Below are 22,817 nucleotides of genomic sequence, written 5' to 3'. Positions count from 1 at the left end.
TAACTTCTTGGGTTTCTAGAACCGTAGTTTTTATCCGATTTGCCGGAAATGGTAAATATTCTGGTATTTTAGGCTCACAAAAACGTGTATCGGATTAGTTTTTTATCGGTTTGGTAATGCCTCCATAAATCCAGGATCTGATATAGTCTTCATAGGTAAAATCTTGAAAATTATCTTGGGGAAGTGCACTAGTTGATCTGCTCTGCTTGGGAGAATATCTGTCATCAAACCCCCCTGAAATTTCAAAGGAAACCCTAATATTTATTCATGGTGGTGGGTATTTAAGATTCGGCCCGGCCGAACTTACTGCTGTATATACTTGTTTTGTTTGAGTTTTAACGGAATCATAAACTGTAGTGGAACGTTTTATACTCAATATAAATTTTATTTATCAGTTAATTTAAAATTATTATTTTTCATTTATTTTCTATAATGCCATAAGCTCATCAAAAATATTACTGTGTAAACTTTGCACCTGAGCTTTACTTTGTGTTAATTCCTGGATAGGCCTTATACTCAGTTCATTGATTTTCAATATTAGTTGTATTTTTACACAGCGACAGACATGGGCTAATCGTAAATTTGTCAATGAGAAAAAGAAACTAGAATTGTGCTATGCGTGAGAATTTTTGGAGACTATGTTTTCTTATTGATTCATTTCATTCATCCATTAATTTTGTTTTTGTTACGATGCATTTGCATTTTTTTTCTTTCTTTCCATTCATGAATGACACCGTTTCGTCGTCCGTCCGTGCAGCTGACTTTAGTTAATTTTTGATCGTCTCTTACAACAATTGCTCTAGTGAGAAGTTACGTGGCAAACTCTTAATAGATTTATTCAAATATTTTGTGGAAAAATATAATTAAAATAATAAATAAATCGGTCATCGTGTAACAAATTGAAGTTGATAATTTTTAATATAAAAGTGGGATTTTATGGTATTTTTAGTACCAAGTGGATTATATGTTGCCAGAGTGAATTAGCCAACTTAAAAAATATTCAAGCATATTTGACGTTTTGTCTTTACACGCGATTGTCAAAAAATTTCATGCTTCAAGCTGAACCAAGAATAGCGAAAATTCTTCTTTCTTCAAACTTCCGGCAAACGAGATCAAATAGTTTATTCCAGTCAGCCTATAAAAATAATCGAAATAGTGATCCGATTTAAAAATCCCAATCCTGCGTCATACATTTTAAATTGAATATTTAAAAGAATCTGAAAAGCATATGTAAAAACTTGGCAATAACATTTTATAAGGTAAATTTCTAAATTATTTCGGTAATTATGAGATTTTGACGAGACCTTGTGATTTTAGATCCAACGTGATTATACCCTTTTTCGATAAGACTTCCCAAACGTTGAGTCTGTGGTGCTGTAGTCGAAGAGCACAAGGAAAATTCCCAAAAGGGTCCCACAACACGCGCCAGACTGAAAATATCCTTACTACACCAGAGACAATTTGAGATCTTCTTACCCACAGGGTAAGGAGCTTCAAGACAATCTATCTGCCACTAATCCAGAGTGAAAATATCCCTCCAGCATTGTTCGAGAAGTTGCGTAAAAAAGGGCACAGACAACATCAATCAAATCTCATCGTATTTGCAATTTTCTTTCAAGACTTCCATCGTGAACTCCACCTTGAATCATATGGTGCACATTATTTAATATTAATGAGTTAGCTGGTTTCGTGCTGATTTCATGAGTCCCGATAATCTCAAAATCACCCAAACGTGATCGTTAAGGGCTTTTTTAATCTTTAATAATACCATTTTTTTCTTCGGATATGAACTAAATTTAATGAAACGTAATGTTATTTTGTTTGCCGTACTTTAGTTCAATTAAATCAAAAGCAAAAGTTTGAAACAGAATTAACAATTTTTGGTTGTATCGCTATTGAAAAATGAAACCTTCATTTCTTTAAAATAGCAATTCAATTATATACTTAAGATAATTTAGCTAAATACTAATTTTTAAAATAATTTTCCTAATGTTGGCATAACTACTGAATATGTCATCACAAATTTAATTTCATTTCTTTAAAATAAAAATTTAAACAATAATTTACCTAAATCGTAAATTTTTAAATAATTTTTCTAATGTTTACCAGATTCTAAATATTTGATCACAATTTCACTTCCATTTCCTTAAATCTACAATTTAATTATGTAACAAAAATAATTTATCTAAATCCTAAATTTTAAAATAATTTTTATAATGTTTGCCTATCTACTAAATATTTAATCACAAGTGTATATCCTATCCGAAGCAAAATTCAAAAACAAAAAAATCTCTCATGCTATAAAAACAGAAATTCTACTTCCTAAACAAAAACCATAAGCTAACATACATTGTTCCATAAAGCCAGCAACTACGCAGAGCATGCAGAAGGCCTTCATCATGACTGGACGCCGCTGGTAAGTGAAACACATGGTGATATTTTTACTATTTATACTATAAAGAAAAGAAAACAAAACGAGCTGAGTCAAGAGAGCCTATAGTGAGGAGAGTACATCACTCGTACATACTTATTTACATAAATATTTTTCATTGATGATTTAAGACTCTCATTTATTCGCGCATAATGTAAGTCACTCTTTGTTTACTATAGCCCTCACCTAAGTTCTTCTTCACTCTGCCTCATAGTATCTGAAATTTGGATAGATTTCTGTTGTTTTGATTATTTCCCTTGTTTTTGCTATGTCTTTTTTTTTATTGTAATGAAATCAATAACCCATTAAGGGCTATGCTATTTAGAATTGATTTGAATTTTGCTATATAGGAAACCTTTCAAAAAAAAATTTCTTAATATATAATTCTTAAATAATGTTTAAAATAACTTAAATATTCGTATATAATTAATTTCTAAATATATTTTTGAGCTATGTATGAATTTTCTATAATGTGAATAAAACATAATTAATGATAATGAATTGGTAAATATTGATTTACGTTTTCTACTATAGGGATGTTCAAATAAATTTGGAGTGAAATTAGTTAGGGATCCTAAAAAATATTACCACTTAGGATTACGGATGGTGAGGGTTGTGAGTTTGATTTCTCAAAAACATCGGAGAAATCTTTTCCAATTTGTAAGTTTTCGAAAGTTAGTTTTATATCGCATGTTCATTAGTCTCTCGTTTTTATGAAATTAAAAATTTACCATCTTCCGGTCCATTTTTTTTTAAATTTATTTTTTTTTTCCATCATTTAAAATTGTGGGTACTTCGAACTAGGGAGTCTATAATAATAACTGTTTTGTGAACCCGGCTCGTAGGGAAAGGGACAAGAACCCCACCCAAGACTGTTGCTAGTTTCAATAATGGCTCCCGTGGTCCTCATTCCGTTCGAGTTCAATGATGCTTTAATCATATCGAAAATTTCAATTTCAATTTTGTTCGTGTACATTACAGTATTTGGCGCCCAACGTGGGGCCGGAAGAGTTTTATTACATAAATTTTCATTATTTTTCCATCTTTTTATTTCATATAAAAAAGGGAAATTTTGACTCTTTATCCTAGAGACTTTATGTGGTAAATACTTACAGGAACCCTTCTGGATATTTCAGGAGCTCGAAGTTTACTTCAACTTATCTGACCGTCGGTGTTAATGTGAGATTTTTCATTACATAATGTCCTAGTTTAATGAGAATCATAAATTTTCCTAGAACTTGGTATTCTAAAATCTTGTTGTAACAAGGCTTAGATATCAGCACCTGCTCAGCGACCGGATCTCATTAATTTAGCAGATGCATTTTAATGACTATTGTTGTGTAGACGGGAGATCTATGTCCGAAACAATTTCCAAGCTGGTTTGTCTATTAGAATTAATTTTAGGATATCCGTACCTATAGACTAATAATTGATTCATTTGCATATTTTATTTTTCGAAAATCATACATTTCACACCTATTTATGATCATCACCTGGTAGAAGACGTTGAATTTTTTATGATTTAGAAACACAAAGTCTCGAATATATATTGTTTTTTTTTTCGAAGATTTTTTTCTGTTTGTTTTGACATTGACACACTTTTTGTTGAATAACACGATTGTGTGAGCGGTACTTTATTTGAGTTGACATTTTGACTATAATTAAATGCTTTGAAATGGCTTCTCAGGAGCAATCACAAGGCGTTGGTGATCTTCCTGTTCCTTCGCCGGAAGACACTAACATGACTTTTTCTATTTGTCGGATATGCAATGAGCCTTTAATTGAGGGTCAGGACTGCTTAGTGCTGAGCCAATGTTCGCATCCCTTTCATAGGCCATGCATCGAAACTCATTTAGCTTCAACAGCGGAATGTCCCATGTGCAAACGGGCATGCCAACTTAATGAACTTAGAACCTTTACGGTTTCATCGAAACCGCCTCCAAAGGTTCATGCAAAGCGAGGTAAAGGTAGAGGGGCAATGTCTAAGAGTTATAACACTCGTAGTGCTATTAGAAATTTATTTCAAGCGCCAGAAAATCCTCCTTTAGATATAAGCACTAATGAGGCAGCGGACGCTATCCAAACGCCTAACAGAAATACCGGTACAAGAAATCAGAATTTTTCAATTTCCCCTTTTCAGCACCACGTTCGAGCCGCGAATCCACCAGGCATTGACTATACAGAAATAAGTAGGTTGATTGAAACGAGTGTAACTCGTATACTACAAAATATGCAACTTTCGCCACAACAGCCTGCACATGGCACAAATAATTCAGATATACCAGATTCTAATTTAAATGTTCCTACTCAAGGGCGTGAAAACAACGTCCTTGGAAACAATAATAATTTACCTATACACAATCCACCCAATAATTTTCCAAATGTTAACGTAAACCGCAACCGACCACCTGAGGCAAATTTTTCGAATTTACAATTCAACATAGGCCCAAATGAGGTACCACGTTCCTCTGGCTTTCAGAATGCTAATGGTTCACCCAATGGTTTTTCTAGCATATATAGCTCAAATGTACAGGCCGACAAGGTGACATCAATTATACAAAATTGGAACCTTAAGTTCGATGGTTCGTCAACCGGCCTTAATATAGACGAGTTTTTATACAGGATCAAAACCCTCACGAAAGAGACTTTTAACGATGACTTTTCAGTCATTTGTAGAAATTTGAACACCCTTTTAACTGGTAAAGCGCGCGACTGGTATTGGCGCTACCACAAGCAGGTACCAGCTATTACGTGGGATAATTTTTGTGTTGCCATTAAGGAACAATATAAAGATATGAAATCCTCTTTCGATATTATCGAAGAAGTTCGTAACCGTAGACAAAGACCGGGAGAGTCTTACGATAGTTTTTTCGATGCTATTTGCATGATAGCCGATAGATTGCCGAGACAAATGGCAGAGGAAGAATTTATTGAAATAATTGCCAGAAATTTGAGACCGGAAATTAGGCAAGATTTGCTATACGTGCCCATTCATTCCCTTTCACATTTACGAAAATTAGTGCAAATGCGAGAAAATTTGTGGAGCGATGAGCACGTACGGAAAACCTTGACCCCACGTAATCTTAATCAAACTTTTCCTACACGTCGTCATATTTCAGAATTAGACCATGAATCTCCTCCTGCCGAGGAACTTAAATATTCAGTTGATGCCCTTGTTAAAAAAGAATTTAATGGTAATTGCTGGAATTGTGACAGCGTTGGCCATCACTGGCAAGATTGTCTTGAGACAAGGACCATCTTTTGTTATGGTTGTGGCACAAAAAATGTGTACAAACCGAAATGTGCTAAATGCAATTCTCGTAGCCAACTTCCAAAAAACTTGTAATTGATTGGTCCGAAAACGGACCACCTCTAGATTGCAATGGCAGCCATATTGAGGATAAAGAAAACGTTGACTGTAACCCAATCGCGACAGATTCCAAATTGAAGAGTATTTCAATTTTAAAACGGACCGACAAATTACAGAATTTTTCACACGATGACACCAGTCCTTTAATATTTCCTAAATTACCTTATCATAAACGATGGGAATTGTATATGAAAAAACGAAACGAAATATTCAACGTATCTTCGATCACCAATCGGAAAAAGCCGAAGAGGTCTACGATTCGATTTAGAAATTTTTATAGAATGAAAAAAATTTCTAGGAAAATTCGTGTTTCTACAATAATATCGAACCCAAAGGACATGAGATATTATGCCCAAGTTTCTTTTTTAGATTTTCGTGAATTTGGACTTTTAGATAGTGGGGCAAATGTAAGTTGCATAGGTGGCGATTTAGCCAAACAAGATTTTACTAAATTCCCTAATTATTTTATGATAAAATCCTATGTTAATACTGCCGATGGCAAGGGACAAAAAGTCCTTGGTTGGATTGATGCCAATATATCATTTAGAGATAAAGTCAAAAGTGTAAGACTTTATGTAGTCCCCACCATTTCTCAACGCCTAATCCTTGGCATTGATTTTTGGAAAACATTCGACCTAATTCAGGACGTTTTTAAATCTGCAGACATTCTTGCTATGAATAGTGAAGGCATTTGTACACCAGAAATTTCACCTAATGTTGGAAAAGAGATGGCAGAGATTGAAGACAGTTTTTATAAATTAACCCATTTAGAGCGTAGGCAATTGGATTCTGTAATCGCTCTTTTCCCCAATTTTGAAGTTCAAGGTTTGGGACGGACAGACTTAATCAAACATTCTATTGATGTTGGGGACTCCACACCAGTGAAACAGAGATTTTACCCTGTTTCACCGGCAGTGGAGAAACTAATGTTTAAAGAAATTGATAGAATGTTAGATTTGGGTGTCATCGAACCTTCAACTTCACCTTGGAGTTCGCCGATGCGCTTAGTGGTGAAACCTAACAAAGTCCGGCTATGTTTGGATGCGCGACGGTTAAATGCGGTAACAAAGAAAGACGCTTATCCGCTTCCAAACATAGAGGGGATATTTTCCAGGTTGCCTAAGGCCAACATCATCACTAAGCTTGACCTTAAAGATGCCTTCTGGCAAATTGGCCTAGATGAGCGGTCAAAGAGTCTCACGGCATTCACAGTCCCAGGCAGGCCACTGTACCAGTTTACAGTAATGCCGTTCGGGCCGTGTAATGCCCCGCAGACAATGTGCCGTCTCATGGACGCTTTGATTCCACCAGACCTCAGACATTCCGTCTTCGGCTACTTAGACGATCTTATTATTGTATCTGAAAATTTTGGTACCCATATTGAAATACTAATGAGATTGTCTAGCCAATTCCGCAAAGCAAATTTGACCCTAAATGTGTCGAAAAGTAAATTTTGCGTTACCCGCGTTAACTATTTGGGCTACGTTATAGGCGGAGGGGGCATAACAACCGATCCCGAAAAATTCACAGCTATAACCAACTGGCCAGTGCCCAAAAACTTGAAACAAGTTCGTGGATTCCTGGGCCTAGCTGGTTGGTATAGGCGGTTTATTCGGAACTTTTCGTCCGAAACATTCCCTATAACCGAGGTGGTGTCTACAAAGCGGAAATTTAAGTGGACTGATGAGGCTCAAAGAGCTTTTGATCATGTCAAGTCACTGCTCACCTCTGCACCAGTGTTATGTAATCCGGATTTCACAAAGAAATTTTACTTACACTGTGATGCAAGTGACTTTGGCATTGGCGCGGTCCTAGTGCAACATGACGATGAGGGCAATGAACGCCCTATAGCCTTCATGAGCAAAAAACTGAACACCGCCCAACGTAACTATAGTGTTACTGAGCGGGAATGTTTGGCGGCTCTGGAGGCTATAAAGCGTTTCAGGTGTTATCTGGAATTACAAGAATTTGAGGTGGTGACTGATCATTCCAGCCTTCTGTGGCTGATGCGGCAAACAGATTTAAGTGGTCGACTTGCACGGTGGGTCTTTAAGCTACAACCATACAAGTTTACCATCAGTCACAGAAGGGGGAAAGACCACATAGTTCCAGATGCACTCTCCCGAATACCCGTTGATGAAATATCGGCCTTGGAACACATAAATCCTGGCATAGATTTGGATTCGCCACACTTCAATGATATTGACTACCAAGATTTGAGAAATAAAATTAGTATGAACCAGAATAAATATCCGGACATAAAAGTGGTTGACAAATTTGTTTATTGTCGAACGGAACATTATTCTGGGGATGAATCCCAAGAGGAGAATAGTTGGAAATTGTGGATTCCTACGAAATTACAAAACGAGACTATAGCGAGGGCTCACGACTTGCCGGAAACAGCCCATGGGGGTATGGGGAAAACCCTTGAATTATTACGACGGACCTTCTATTGGCCAGGAATGGTGCGAGACGTGAGGAATTATGTCCGCAATTGCGAAGTGTGTAAGACCACAAAAGCACCCAACATGGTATTGAAACCACCATTAAGTAACTTGCCGGAAACCGTCCGCCCATTCCAGAGGCTATATGTGGACATCCTTGGTCCATATCCAAGGAGTAAAGGGGGATATATAGGAATCCTTATTGTCCTGGACCATTTTTCAAAATTCCATTGGCTCTGTCCATTGCGAAGATTTACTTCCTCGCCCATCCAGGATTTCCTTTTGAAACACATATTTCATGTGTATGGTGTTCCCGAAACATTAGTTAGTGACAACGGGAGTCAGTTTCGATCGAACGACCTGAACGCTTTTCTTACGACCTATGGGGTGAAACATATTTATACGGCCCTATACTCGCCACAAGCCAATGCGTCCGAGCGGGTAAACCGTTCGTTGATTGCAGGTATAAGGGCGTATTTGAGAGACAGCCACAAAGAATGGGATGAGAAGTTAAGTCACATCAGTTGTGCGCTACGAAATTCGGTGCATCAATCGATTCAATGCTCGCCCTATCATGCTTTATTTGGGTTCAATATGGTGACCCATGCGTCATCATATCGACTTTTAAAGGATTTGAAAATATTAGATGAACCTAAAGTAGCTATCGATCATGGCGACCGTCTTCAACTTCTTCGAAACGATATAAAAGGATATATCAAAAAAGCATTTGACACGAATCGAAATAACTACGACCTTCGCACTAGACCTCAAGCATTTCAAGTTGGTCAAATGGTATATCGTAGAAATTTTGCACAGAGCAATTTTGAAAAGTCATTCAATGCAAAATTAGCTCCCGTTTTTATAAAGGCGAAGGTTAAAGAGAGACTAGGACGGCATTATTATATTCTTGAAGACGAAAATGGCAAGAACACTGGAACATACCACGCAAAAGATATTCGGAGTTAGCGTTCATTTTTCCATCTAATTAAGATGCGAATATCTTTCTTAATTATCCGGTTTGTAGTGGAACGTTTTATACTCAATATAAATTTTATTTATCAGTTAATTTAAAATTATTATTTTTCATTTATTTTCTATAATGCCATAAGCTCATCAAAAATATTACTGTGTAAACTTTGCACCTGAGCTTTACTTTGTGTTAATTCCTGGATAGGCCTTATACTCAATTCATTGATTTTCAATATTAGTTGTATTTTTACACAGCGACAGACATGGGCTAATCGTAAATTTGTCAATGAGAAAAAGAAACTAGAATTGTGCTATGCGTGAGAATTTTTGGAGACTATGTTTTCTTATTGATTCATTTCATTCATCCATTAATTTTGTTTTTGTTACGATGCATTTGCATTTTTTTTCTTTCTTTCCATTCATGAATGACACCGTTTCGTCGTCCGTCCGTGCAGCTGACTTTAGTTAATTTTTGATCGTCTCTTACATCAATTGCTCTAGTGAGAAGTTACGTGGCAAACTCTTAATAGATTTATTCAAATATTTTGTGGAAAAATATAATTAAAATAATAAATAAATCGGTCATCGTGTAACAAATTGAAGTTGATAATTTTTAATATAAAAGTGGGATTTTATGGTATTTTTAGTACCAAGTGGATTATATGTTGCCAGAGTGAATTAGCCAACTTAAAAAATATTCAAGCATATTTGACGTTTTGTCTTTACACGCGATTGTCAAAAAATTTCATGCTTCAAGCTGAACCAAGAATAGCGAAAATTCTTCTTTCTTCAAACTTCCGGCAAACGAGATCAAATAGTTTATTCCAGTCAGCCTATAAAAATAATCGAAATAGTGATCCGATTTAAAAATCCCAATCCTGCGTCATACATTTTAAATTGAATATTTAAAAGAATCTGAAAAGCATATGTAAAAACTTGGCAATAACATTTTATAAGGTAAATTTCTAAATTATTTCGGTAATTATGAGATTTTGACGAGACCTTGTGATTTTAGATCCAACGTGATTATACCCTTTTTCGATAAGACTTCCCAAACGTTGAGTCTGTGGTGCTGTAGTCGAAGAGCACAAGGAAAATTCCCAAAAGGGTCCCACAACACGCGCCAGACTGAAAATATCCTTACTACACCAGAGACAATTTGAGATCTTCTTACCCACAGGGTAAGGAGCTTCAAGACAATCTATCTGCCACTAATCCAGAGTGAAAATATCCCTCCAGCATTGTTCGAGAAGTTGCGTAAAAAAGGGCACAGACAACATCAATCAAATCTCATCGTATTTGCAATTTTCTTTCAAGACTTCCATCGTGAACTCCACCTTGAATCATATGGTGCACATTATTTAATATTAATGAGTTAGCTGGTTTCGTGCTGATTTCATGAGTCCCGATAATCTCAAAATCACCCAAACGTGATCGTTAAGGGCTTTTTTAATCTTTAATAATACCATTTTTTTCTTCGGATATGAACTAAATTTAATGAAACGTAATGTTATTTTGTTTGCCGTACTTTAGTTCAATTAAATCAAAAGCAAAAGTTTGAAACAGAATTAACAATTTTTGGTTGTATCGCTATTGAAAAATGAAACCTTCATTTCTTTAAAATAGCAATTCAATTATATACTTAAGATAATTTAGCTAAATACTAATTTTTAAAATAATTTTCCTAATGTTGGCATAACTACTGAATATGTCATCACAAATTTAATTTCATTTCTTTAAAATAAAAATTTAAACAATAATTTACCTAAATCGTAAATTTTTAAATAATTTTTCTAATGTTTACCAGATTCTAAATATTTGATCACAATTTCACTTCCATTTCCTTAAATCTACAATTTAATTATGTAACAAAAATAATTTATCTAAATCCTAAATTTTAAAATAATTTTTATAATGTTTGCCTATCTACTAAATATTTAATCACAAGTGTATATCCTATCCGAAGCAAAATTCAAAAACAAAAAAATCTCTCATGCTATAAAAACAGAAATTCTACTTCCTAAACAAAAACCATAAGCTAACATACATTGTTCCATAAAGCCAGCAACTACGCAGAGCATGCAGAAGGCCTTCATCATGACTGGACGCCGCTGGTAAGTGAAACACATGGTGATATTTTTACTATTTATACTATAAAGAAAAGAAAACAAAACGAGCTGAGTCAAGAGAGCCTATAGTGAGGAGAGTACATCACTCGTACATACTTATTTACATAAATATTTTTCATTGATGATTTAAGACTCTCATTTATTCGCGCATAATGTAAGTCACTCTTTGTTTACTATAGCCCTCACCTAAGTTCTTCTTCACTCTGCCTCATAGTATCTGAAATTTGGATAGATTTCTGTTGTTTTGATTATTTCCCTTGTTTTTGCTATGTCTTTTTTTTTATTGTAATGAAATCAATAACCCATTAAGGGCTATGCTATTTAGAATTGATTTGAATTTTGCTATATAGGAAACCTTTCAAAAAAAATTTCTTAATATATAATTCTTAAATAATGTTTAAAATAACTTAAATATTCGTATATAATTAATTTCTAAATATATTTTTGAGCTATGTATGAATTTTCTATAATGTGAATAAAACATAATTAATGATAATGAATTGGTAAATATTGATTTACGTTTTCTACTATAGGGATGTTCAAATAAATTTGGAGTGAAATTAGTTAGGGATCCTAAAAAATATTACCACTTAGGATTACGGATGGTGAGGGTTGTGAGTTTGATTTCTCAAAAACATCGGAGAAATCTTTTCCAATTTGTAAGTTTTCGAAAGTTAGTTTTATATCGCATGTTCACTAGTCTCTCGTTTTTATGAAATTAAAAATTTACCATCTTCCGGTCCATTTTTTTTAAATTTATTTTTTTTTTCCATCATTTAAAATTGTGGGTACTTCGAACTAGGGAGTCTATAATAATAACTGTTTTGTGAACCCGGCTCGTAGGGAAAGGGACAAGAACCCCACCCAAGACTGTTGCTAGTTTCAATAATGGCTCCCGTGGTCCTCATTCCGTTCGAGTTCAATGATGCTTTAATCATATCGAAAATTTCAATTTCAATTTTGTTCGTGTACATTACAAAACATGATGAAATAACGCCTAGATTTGAAATCTAAAATCTGTGCCAAAAACGTTGACGGATAAAAAAAATTATATGTTTGGAACTCACATTTTTAACACAATATTTTTAAGTGCAAGCATATAATGTTCATAAACTAGCATAACATGTTTGGGACATATACACATGTGGTCAAATTAATAAATACATTCGAGTTTTTTTATGTTCCATGGTAAATTTAAGAAATATATTTATTGAAAAGCAAAATAAAGTCTATAATTCATATTAATGACATACATTATTTAACTCAAAAGTAAATAATTTTCTGGAAAAGACAAGTGAAATGAAAAGCTAATCCAAATAAGGCAAAGTAATAGTCAAAAATGAATGGACATCTCATTACAATTGACATTACCAGGAGTAACGCTGTCATTACACGTTGCATTACATTTCGGCGAGTTATAATGACTAACTTGTAATGACAAAAATATATACTTCTCGGTAATTTTCGAATTGTCATTCTCAAATTTGTAGGCAGTTGTATTTAATATAATTATTCAAATAATCGAGCACTTACATAAAAAATCAAAAAGAATATGTAATGTAACGGTAATTCTGAAGATTTTTCCGTTAAGAATTTTTATCACAAATATTTCATAATAATTGTGTTTAATGACATTAGGTTAGGTTAAAGTGGCAGCCCGATTAAGATTCAGGATCACTTAGACTATTCAGTCCATTGTGATACCACATTAACTAAAAGTACCTATTATATATGGGCACTTCTAGTTTTAACCGCTGAACCTTCTCGATTATTTTTCTTCGCTGAACCAACCAGATTGACATTATCATATTATGTTTTAAATAAATGCTTTCTTATACCTCATTGACATTACACTTCCAAAATGCGCTTAAACTAAATTTCAAATGCCATTTGCCTTATAAAAAAGAGACTTAAAATCCACTTTTAGTAGATTTCGAACCTTATGTGAATTGGCTATTGGATATATTATAACGTAATTCACGAATCCAACTCCCTTAAACAACCTACATTTATTTCAATTTTAAGTGTTGACATTAATTTGAGTGTAATCTTATTTAGATTATTTGTTCGATTTTTTGTTTATTTATACAATATTCTATTTCTATTCAAGTAGTTCTCCTATTACAGCACCACTCGCCATATTTTGATCCATTGTAATCGGCGATAGAAATCAATATTTTCGAGATTTGGTTGTCTGAGACAACAAGTGGCTATTTTGCAAGCTTTGGTGTATCTACGAATAAGTCATTACATATTAGATGATTATATGCTTTAAATGCACTACTTAGTTTATGGCCGAAAGTATGCCTGGGGAGAAGTACTTTCCTCCTAGGACATGCGTATGTAAATGTAATCCGAAGCGATACCAATTAATAAGTGGTTATTAATTTTTAAATAGGCTTACCTACAAGATTACCGGGTAATGAGAGTTTTTGCCGGGTGGTTGCATTTTTTGTCAAAATGTTTAACTTTCCACCCAAAATCCCTCAGTATCGAGTTGCTATAATAATTTTGCAAAAATTTGACTCAGAACATTTGAATTATGTGTAAATGTGATTGTAAGATAAGTTGTACAACTAATCTCATTACCATTCGGATAACATCAAATTATTTTTATTATGGATAATTGTCCGCCGTCGATAAGACAAATTTATATCGGCTTAGCCGTCAAGCCGCCGCCGCCGGAAGCAAAAATTAGTATTAGCCGCGGCCGACAAAAGTGGGTCGGCTTCATTCTCTGATATGTGTTTAGAAAGAGAGACCTAGAGAGTATGCTGCAAGTAAAATAATGGAAGTAACCAATTGGCGCCACACAAAGAAAATTTCATTAATTTTTTTTTCTACCAGTATATGCTCTAAAGTGAAACATAATATGTTTGAACAATATTTTGTTTGGACCAATCGGGAAAATATATTTGCTTGAAGCAAAATGAGTTTGGGGTATATGTTACAGAAGCGATTTTTTTTTGAGGGTGTGATACTTGCTCAGATGATACCAATGCTGGTTGCTTACCTTGTACATATTTATAATCTCCGAAGTATTTCGATCGTCCAGATTAATGTTCGATGTCATTACCTCTCTGAAAAAAGGAAACACTTTTTAATCAATTCTTTATCAAATCATTTCTTTGCTACATACCCCACAACATTAACTTCTGCCAACTCTTGAAGTGCTATGGTGTCGGTGACCGAATTATCAGCCGAATTTGATTCCTTTCCAGTACTAAACACATTGGCCATTACATGAATACTCTCTCTAGATAAGCCACTGGTATCATAGGTAACTGTTATACTATCATTTCCTCGTCGTTTCATAGACTGACCTTGATTTAGATCACACAATAGAATGGACTCGTCTTTATTATGCTTGCAATGTGAAGGTACCTTGGCAAAAGGCATTCGATTTGAGGAGGTTATATTGATTTGGGGTAAGTAAGCAGTTTCTCCATTGTTGAATACATCATAGGTAATACTCAAAAACCGACTGCTTCCCAAGATATAGGTGTGGCTAAAAGTGGAATTGGTAATGCCGAATGAGTTACTCCCAATAGAATGGTGGAAAATTGAAGCATACTTCAACTTGCTTGTCACCCGTATATCGGCTACACAAACCTCAGATTTACAGCCGGTATTGAAAATAACTCTCTCGACTTGTTTCTTGGGTTGATAGGGATCGACAACAGCACAATGTTCACAAAAGACTGAAAAAGAAATTGAAAGGCATTCAAAGAAAGAAGATTTTCTAACAGTACTCATACTTTCAGAATCGGTTATCTGGTGGACAAGTTCGTAGGTTAACTCCAACTGTATTGGCTTAAAGATATTTGCCGGACTAAAGCGGACGTAGCAATTCAGATTACGACATTGCTTTTGTTGCGAAGCAGTGACATTCATTTTTACTTGATTGGATTTGATAGACTCGATGCGATACACACGCTTCACTTGTGGATCAATAACCAGATGTAGGGCCACTTTTTGTTCTCTTACCAAGGGAGAATTTGTGGCAATTTGGTAACACAATAACACCTGGAAGGATGTTTGTTCTTGAATGATTTCCCTCGTATCTGGAGCTATAGTAGCCACAATGGATACCACGGGATAACTTTTATAGACAAAAACCTCCTCAGCATTTGGAGCACCCACAGCTAAATCATTGTAGCCATTACCGTCAATATCTGAACCTCGAGATAGACCGTGGCCAAAGATGGTCTGCCCATATTTCGTTTCCCGACTCTTGGGATAATCTAAACGTTGACTGGGTTGCATGCGTAATCCTTGTCTGCTGCCCATATAAACAAATACGCAGCCATCTTGGGCGAAAGGTGCACCTACAGCGATATCATTAAATCCATCGAGATCAATATCACCCAGCTTTGAGAGGGTGGTTCCAAATCTACCCTTATCCGCTCGTGGTGAGACAATCAATTTACGTTCAAATCTAAACTGCAAGCATATGGATTTGTTGCCATATAAGATGAAATGTGGATACCGTACAACATTGTACTCACTCTGCCAAGATTGATGAAAACATAGATAGCTCCATCTTCGTATGACTCCGTTAGGGCATGGTGTGGTGCAGATACTATAACATCAGTGAGACCATCGCCATTGATGTCCTCTGCTAAAACAGCATAACCGAAATACTCTCCGAATTGCAGACCACGACACACAAAGTACTTTGATATCCCATGTTTGATGTTATAATCGTAAATATAAGTCTATAGTTGAAAAAAAAAAAACACAGTTCAAGTGAAATGCATTGTGGCATCGACTGCGATTACCTCGCCAGACTGTTTGTTGGCTCGTGGAGCTGAAGCTAGATACATCAATCTACTGCGATTATTTGAGTCAAAGTATCCAGAATCAACTGAGTATCCCAAGTAGGAGCCTTGACCCTGTTCGAATGTTTTCGGATTTGGAATGTCACTTTTATGGGTTGCAGTATGATATCGTATCACTGATCCACTCCATGAGTTAATACCGGGTGCCCCAATCACGAATTCCTCTCTATTCGGACTCACTTGAACACTTATACCTTGTTGGGCTAACATGAAGTAGAAGACCCTATGTCCATTCTTATTCCTGAGGATCTGATAGTTTATGTTAGTCATTGGTGAAATACGAGTTACATTGTATGGGATCTCAGTCATCGTGTCATTGATCCAATAGCATATTCCCCGAATGTACTGGTAATCTATTGTATGGGACATAAGCCTTGGAGCACATACAACAAGTTTATCGGTGTCCTTATTGCCGCCGTCCATCGATGCGCCAAGCCATTGGAAGTCTCGCTGTTCCGAGATAACGGCATTGTCCTTCACTATGTTGCTACTAGGCTCAAATACATATGGAAAACAATTGGTTGGAGATTGGAAGGAGCAGCGATATATAGCACCGGTTTCATTGATATGACTTTGTGACTTCAATGTGGACTGAGCACGAGGGGCACCCACTATAATGCTGTAATCAGAGAGGTAAATAAAAAGGTAAGGAAAGCCTAAATTCTTATAAGACTGACTTTATTATAAACTTCACCAATGGACCAAATCTACACGCAAAAAAAATAAATTTCTTTTATGAGAAACAAAATTTTGGTGTTTTTGTTTTTAAAATTTTTTCTTTCAGGCTAAACAAAGTTCGTTGAAGACAAACGTGGCAACGGGTATCATAAAGGGGTATCAATCCAGAGTCATTAAAAATTCTGGGGGCTATATCAAAATCTTAGCAGATTTTTATCAATAGAATATCAATTTCACTCTCTGTTCGGCAGTGAAATTTCGTTTCTGCAGAATTACGAGCAAAGAAAATAAATCGAGTTCTATTCGGCATAAAAAGATAAAATCTCCAAGGTAACTGTTTATTCAAAAGTTCAAGTCGACTGTACTACAATGAAAGAACAGTATTCTTTTCTGAGGAACGAGATTTTAGACAAAACAAAATTTTCTATTGATTCTAAAAAAAAAACCTTACATTGCTTCTCGTTAATTCGGGTTTATTCGATCGATAAAGTGCTATATCGTTTGTGTAAGTTTTTGTTACAGAGGAAAGAATTTTTTTCTTTGGGTTTATAACTGCGACTTAGATACTGATTGCAAACTATATTTTAAGACAGACACGCAGTCGTCTCTAATTCGCCTCAGGTGCACATTTGGTAAAGGATAACAATTCCCTCCATGTCCAAACGTGCTCTTATGATTAATTTGGTGCTTAACGTTTAAAATTTAAATTGTATTTGAAATTCAGAAAAAACATAAATAAAACGGAAAAGTGCCAAAATGTTGTCTGTGTAACAAGCGGATAAATGGTGAAAATTGTCCATTTTCTTCTATTCCCAGAGACGATCAAAGGAAGATTAAAAAGAAAATATTTTATCTGACCACTTTATAAAACGCACCAATAATTGTTTACTTCTGCCAATGGCAGAGCCATTCATTGTGGAAAGTATTTCAGCGAAAGTGTAAGTAATTCGGAGTTCTATCGATGAAAACAATAATAATGTTTGTGTACCAATGGTTGATGAATCCAAATATGTGCGTGGAACTTACTTGAAAGAGACTGATGCGGTGATGGGGTATGCAAACATTATATTATTATTGTATACCTATTTTTTAGAGAATTCGAAGAGATACATGAACAAGTGCAAATAGAGTAAGACTATGACTATGTACTACTTTTTTTACAGTCTTCTCTTATATGGGGTAGAATGGCCAATTTCGTTCCGATTTTTATGGCATTCTCAATGAATATTAAAGGTTTCATCCAAATTGTTTTACGTTTTAGATATAGCTTCCAATTTTTAAAATTTTTTAGCTACACAAAGTAATAATTATATTATTATTTAGTAATCGATTTTTCAAGTGTTGTAACAAAATTATTCAATATACACTATTTGTAATCTATAGTTGGTGTAGCAGAAAAATGCTGTGACCAATTTCTTTGAATGTTTATTATTACATACATTTTTATAGTTCATATATTTATTTAATACAATTGTAAAAGTGGCTAGCTATTTAACTAAATTCATTTACGATTATCCTTCTATATTTAGTAGATGATTTTAAATACCAATATAGACTTATGTAATTCGTGCCGTTTAATATTTGCCGTACTTCAAATACATTTAATATGCTTTTTGCAAAGTGTATTATTCTTAAATCTCGATACATAGGACAGACACCAATAAAGTGTAATGTGTTTTCCGGTTCATCTAGATTACAAAACGTACAAATACCATCACTGTTATTCCTAAAACTCCTCGCGTATAGATCTAGCAGACCGCCTCTAGCTCTTATAATTAAAACAATAGCATGAGCGGAAAGATTTGTTGTCAGTAATGGGGTCTGTTCATAATTTAATGTTGGGTACATATCGCGGAACTGAGAGCTTAGAGCATTTTCCGTAAAATCATGATTCTCTTTTATTGTAAGCCTCTCAATAACCTCTTTCGAGAACATGCATACCGGTTGATTGTCAGTTGGAGGGTTATATTGAATAGAGTCGCACAAATTATTCCATTCTCCTGCCCAGTACGTTCCCAGTGTTATTACTTCTTCGGCTAGTCTACGCGGCGGTCTATCAGGGGTAAGTTTTAGCACCTTCTGGATGTAACCAAAATGCAGTCTCAGCGTTGCTACAAACATCGAGCTCTCAAGGTGTAACATGTAGTTGGGTGTATTCTCCGGTAGGCACAACATTTTCTTAACAAAGAATCGTAGCAATTTTTTCTACATCATCGTACTTGGCATATCCCCACACTTGTGCTGCATAAAACATTACAGATCTACAGCAAGAGTCAAAAATTTTAGGTTTATTGGCTTTCAATATTTTCCAATTATTGATGTATCGGGACCAAGTCGAGGCGACTGCCATTTTAGAAGAGGCGAGTTTATTCCTTAAGTGTTTTCTGAAAGACAGATTGTATGTAATCTCAACTCCTAGGTATGAGTAACTGTTAACCACTTCTATATGTTGTCCGTTAAATGCCCAGTTCAAGCGTACTGAAATTCTTGGTCCCTTACGGAACACAAGTTGTCAAGTTGGCCGTTAGTCCCCATGTATAACAATAGTCTTGCAGAGTATTAATCATATGTTGTAGTTCATGAGGGCTATCGGCCAACAGGACTATTTCGTCAGCATATAACAAAACCCTAATGTTCGTTTCCGCAACGGTTACTCCACCAGGTAAAAGTTCTGGTAAATCATTCAGGTAAAGGGAGAAGAGTAGCGGACTAAGTATACATCCCTGTTTTACATCCGTCTCCATTTCAAATCCCTCAGACATATTTCCTCCATCTCAGATGTTACCCTCGGTTCCTTCATACAACCCCTGGAGAATTCTAACAATCTTTGATGATAGGCCAGCACGAGATAATTTAAAAAATATTCCTAGGAAATGTATCGAACGCAGTTGAAAAGTCAACAAAAAATGCATATGTGGACTTCTTGTTTAGCCAGTTAAGATGAACAGTATTCACGAGGTTGAAGACGTTATCTACTGTTGAATAATTCCTTCTAAATCCTGCCTGGAATTCATTTAAGATTCCATTTTGCGTAAGCCATGTCGTAGAATTCATTGTGGAAGAATTCATTTATCATTCCGCTATTTAAAAATGGAAGCAAGTCAGATATTACGAATTATAGAGGCATTGCTAAATTAAGTGCTATTCCAAAACTGTTGGAGAAAATTATTTCTGATAGTTTGAATCATCAAGTCTCCTCTCTTCTATCGCCTAAACAACACGGCTTCCGTAAATCTTGTTCGACCATAACAAATATCTTGGAATTGACTACAATGGTTAATGAAGGCTTTAGAGATCGTTTACAGACTGATGTCATTTATACTGATTTTAGTAAGGCGTTTGACAAAGTAAACCATTCACTTTTACTGTACAAACTGCATCGCATGGGCTTCAGTGAATTAATGGTATCCTGGTTTGAAAGTTATCTAAAGAATCGTACACAATTTGTGGTATTTGATAACATTATTTCAAAATCAATACATGTGCCTTCTGGTGTTCCACAAGGCAGTCATCTTGGCCCTCTATTGTTCTGCCTATTTATAAATGACCTTCCATCAGCCATTAAATATGGTTACACTCTCATGTATGCTGACGATGTTAAAATTATAAAGGTTATTCGGAATAGTGATGACCAATCCTTACTCCAATCTGATCTGAATAGCATGTACAGATGGTGCTCATCAAATATGATGGAACTGAACATAAGGAAATGCAAGCATATCTCTTTTTATAGATTAAATTATATCGACACGAATTATAACTTGAATGGCACAATGCTTGAAACTGTTGAATCCTTTAAAGATCTTGGAATACTTTTGGATCGCATGCTAAATTTTAGATCTCACATTTCTATGACTGTAAATAAGGCCTATGGATCATTTGGATTTGTCAAGCGCTGGAGTAAGGAATTTTCTGACCCATTTGTTACAAGAAACTTATATACTTCACTTGTGCGTCCTATCCTGGAATATGGATCTGTAATTTGGGACCCACAGTACCAAATTCATTGCAATCGTATTGAATCTGTTCAGAAACAATTTTTACTGTTTTGTTTACGTCGGAATAACTGGACACCTCAAACCTTGCCGTCTTACAAAGAAAGACTATCGCTCATCAAATTACCTACACTGAAAAGTAGACGTACCATGCTGAATATCTGTTTTATGGTTGATTTAATTAACGGAAGATTTAAATCTGACTTCCTTATTAACAGCATATCATTCAATGTACCCTTTAGACCTACCCGCAACTTTGAACTGCTCCACATTGAATACTTTCGAACGAACTTTGAAAACAACGATCCACTTCGCCGTCTTTGTAAAGAATTCAATAAATTTTATTATTATCTTGATTTGTCAGAAGAGAAATACAATGTAAAGAAAAAGATAACATTATTATTAAATACTTGATATATTAACAAACAATATGTATATAATGTAATATATTACTGTTAGTCTGTAAGGGTTTAATCCATAGATGAAAATAAAAAAAAAAAAAAAAAAAAAAAAAAAATGCGATTCAATAAAATGTTAAAAGTAATAATAGCACCAAGAGTGACGTATGGTGTAAAATAGTTGGCTTTGTTGACTTTAGACGTTCCTTACATGTTTCGCAATGATTTTGTTTTCAACTTCATTTAGAGTGATGGAATCGAAATGCAATCACGACCAAACTGTCTCGAGACAATAGGGCTGTTAATATCTAAAAATCACTTTTACCTAAGAGCAAATCGGTAAAATGATGTCGCCAGGGAACCTAAAGTGGAATTGGAGCGTTATATCTAATGCCACTTGTGTGCAAGCGGCAGGCCCACGATGTTACAATAATTTATTGAAAAAGTTTTCCCCTTCCCTTGATTAAATCACTACAACGATGGAGTAATAAACTTGATATTAAAGAAGGCATAATAAACCCGGTCATTGACTTTACGAATTATAACACGGAACTCAACGGAGAAGAAAAAGTCTGCGTTTTATTAATGTATGAAATGACAGTAGCTGAGACATTTGAACATGATGCATCGGAAGATTTGGTACGAAAACCGGCTCATGTTGTTATGGTACGGGGATTATAATAGTCCTGGAAGCAGTCAATTTTCTTCGTCTTTGATACCAATATTGATGTTTTAATTACTACAATAACTATTCTATCCGGCGGCGGATACGCTTTAATGGGTATGGTAATCGGCCTTGACCCAAAAAATTAGAAATTACATTCAAGTTTAGGCATACCAAGAGGTAATATGTACAATTCCATAAATATTTATGCACCGTAATAACATTTGCAATAGATAAACCTGGTTTCCAAATCCTGTAGACGAAAATTCAAAAGGTTTTGTGTTTGCGGATGAGCCCTATTTAGTAAAACTTAAAATGAGTCATTGAATATAACAATAAGCTACTCACAACACGAACAATAACTGATGTATTGCAATTGACATCCAACAATGATATTTCAATATCATTTAAAGTGATCATATCACGCTCACTGGTACCGGTATAACTTTAAAATATTACTTAATCACGAAAATTATCGTTTTTATTAATCTATAGGGAGACAAACAGTTAAATTAGCCTCTCAACTTTTTTCAAATACAACAGCCAATGCAATCAGACGCTGTTATAGCCTTGGACCCTGTTGAGAACGAACATCCATTTGACGAGCAGGACTCTAACGCGAAGGAATTTGACCCTACATATATGAGTGAAGACTGTGGAGAGCTACACGCAAAGAAAAAAAAACGTTTGGAAAACGTGTACCGAAAACGTTTTTCTTTTGTTAGAGTTTTTTGAATTGCTTCGAAAATTTTAAACTTTTATCACCAAAAAAATTCGTTTGTTACAAAATTTTTATTTTTTCAACAAAAAAAATTATTTTTGAAACAACAACACAGTCCATTTCGTTTATATCAAACACTGTTCTTTTCTGACTTTAGGTCTTTAATAAGACACATTT

General features: G+C 35.0%; 1 protein-coding gene across 1 annotated transcript in view; it reads right to left on the bottom strand.

Moving 5' to 3' along the window:
• LOC142240587 (integrin alpha-PS3-like) overlaps window positions 1-22,817 on the bottom strand; it is a 39,990-nt gene that overhangs the window by 3,953 nt on the left and 13,220 nt on the right. The window contains 6 exon segments of the mRNA XM_075312279.1: window positions 14,357-14,423; window positions 14,483-14,851; window positions 14,918-15,044; window positions 15,102-15,786; window positions 15,852-16,061; window positions 16,125-16,803. Of these exon segments, the coding sequence (XP_075168394.1) occupies window positions 14,357-14,423; window positions 14,483-14,851; window positions 14,918-15,044; window positions 15,102-15,786; window positions 15,852-16,061; window positions 16,125-16,803 (2,137 nt within the window).

The sequence above is a fragment of the Haematobia irritans genome, chromosome 5 (genome assembly GCF_050003625.1).
Source record: "Haematobia irritans isolate KBUSLIRL chromosome 5, ASM5000362v1, whole genome shotgun sequence".
Classification (NCBI taxonomy): domain Eukaryota; kingdom Metazoa; phylum Arthropoda; class Insecta; order Diptera; family Muscidae; genus Haematobia; species Haematobia irritans.
The sequence above is the reverse complement of the archived record's forward strand: the minus strand, read 5'-3'. Positions and strand labels throughout refer to the sequence as shown.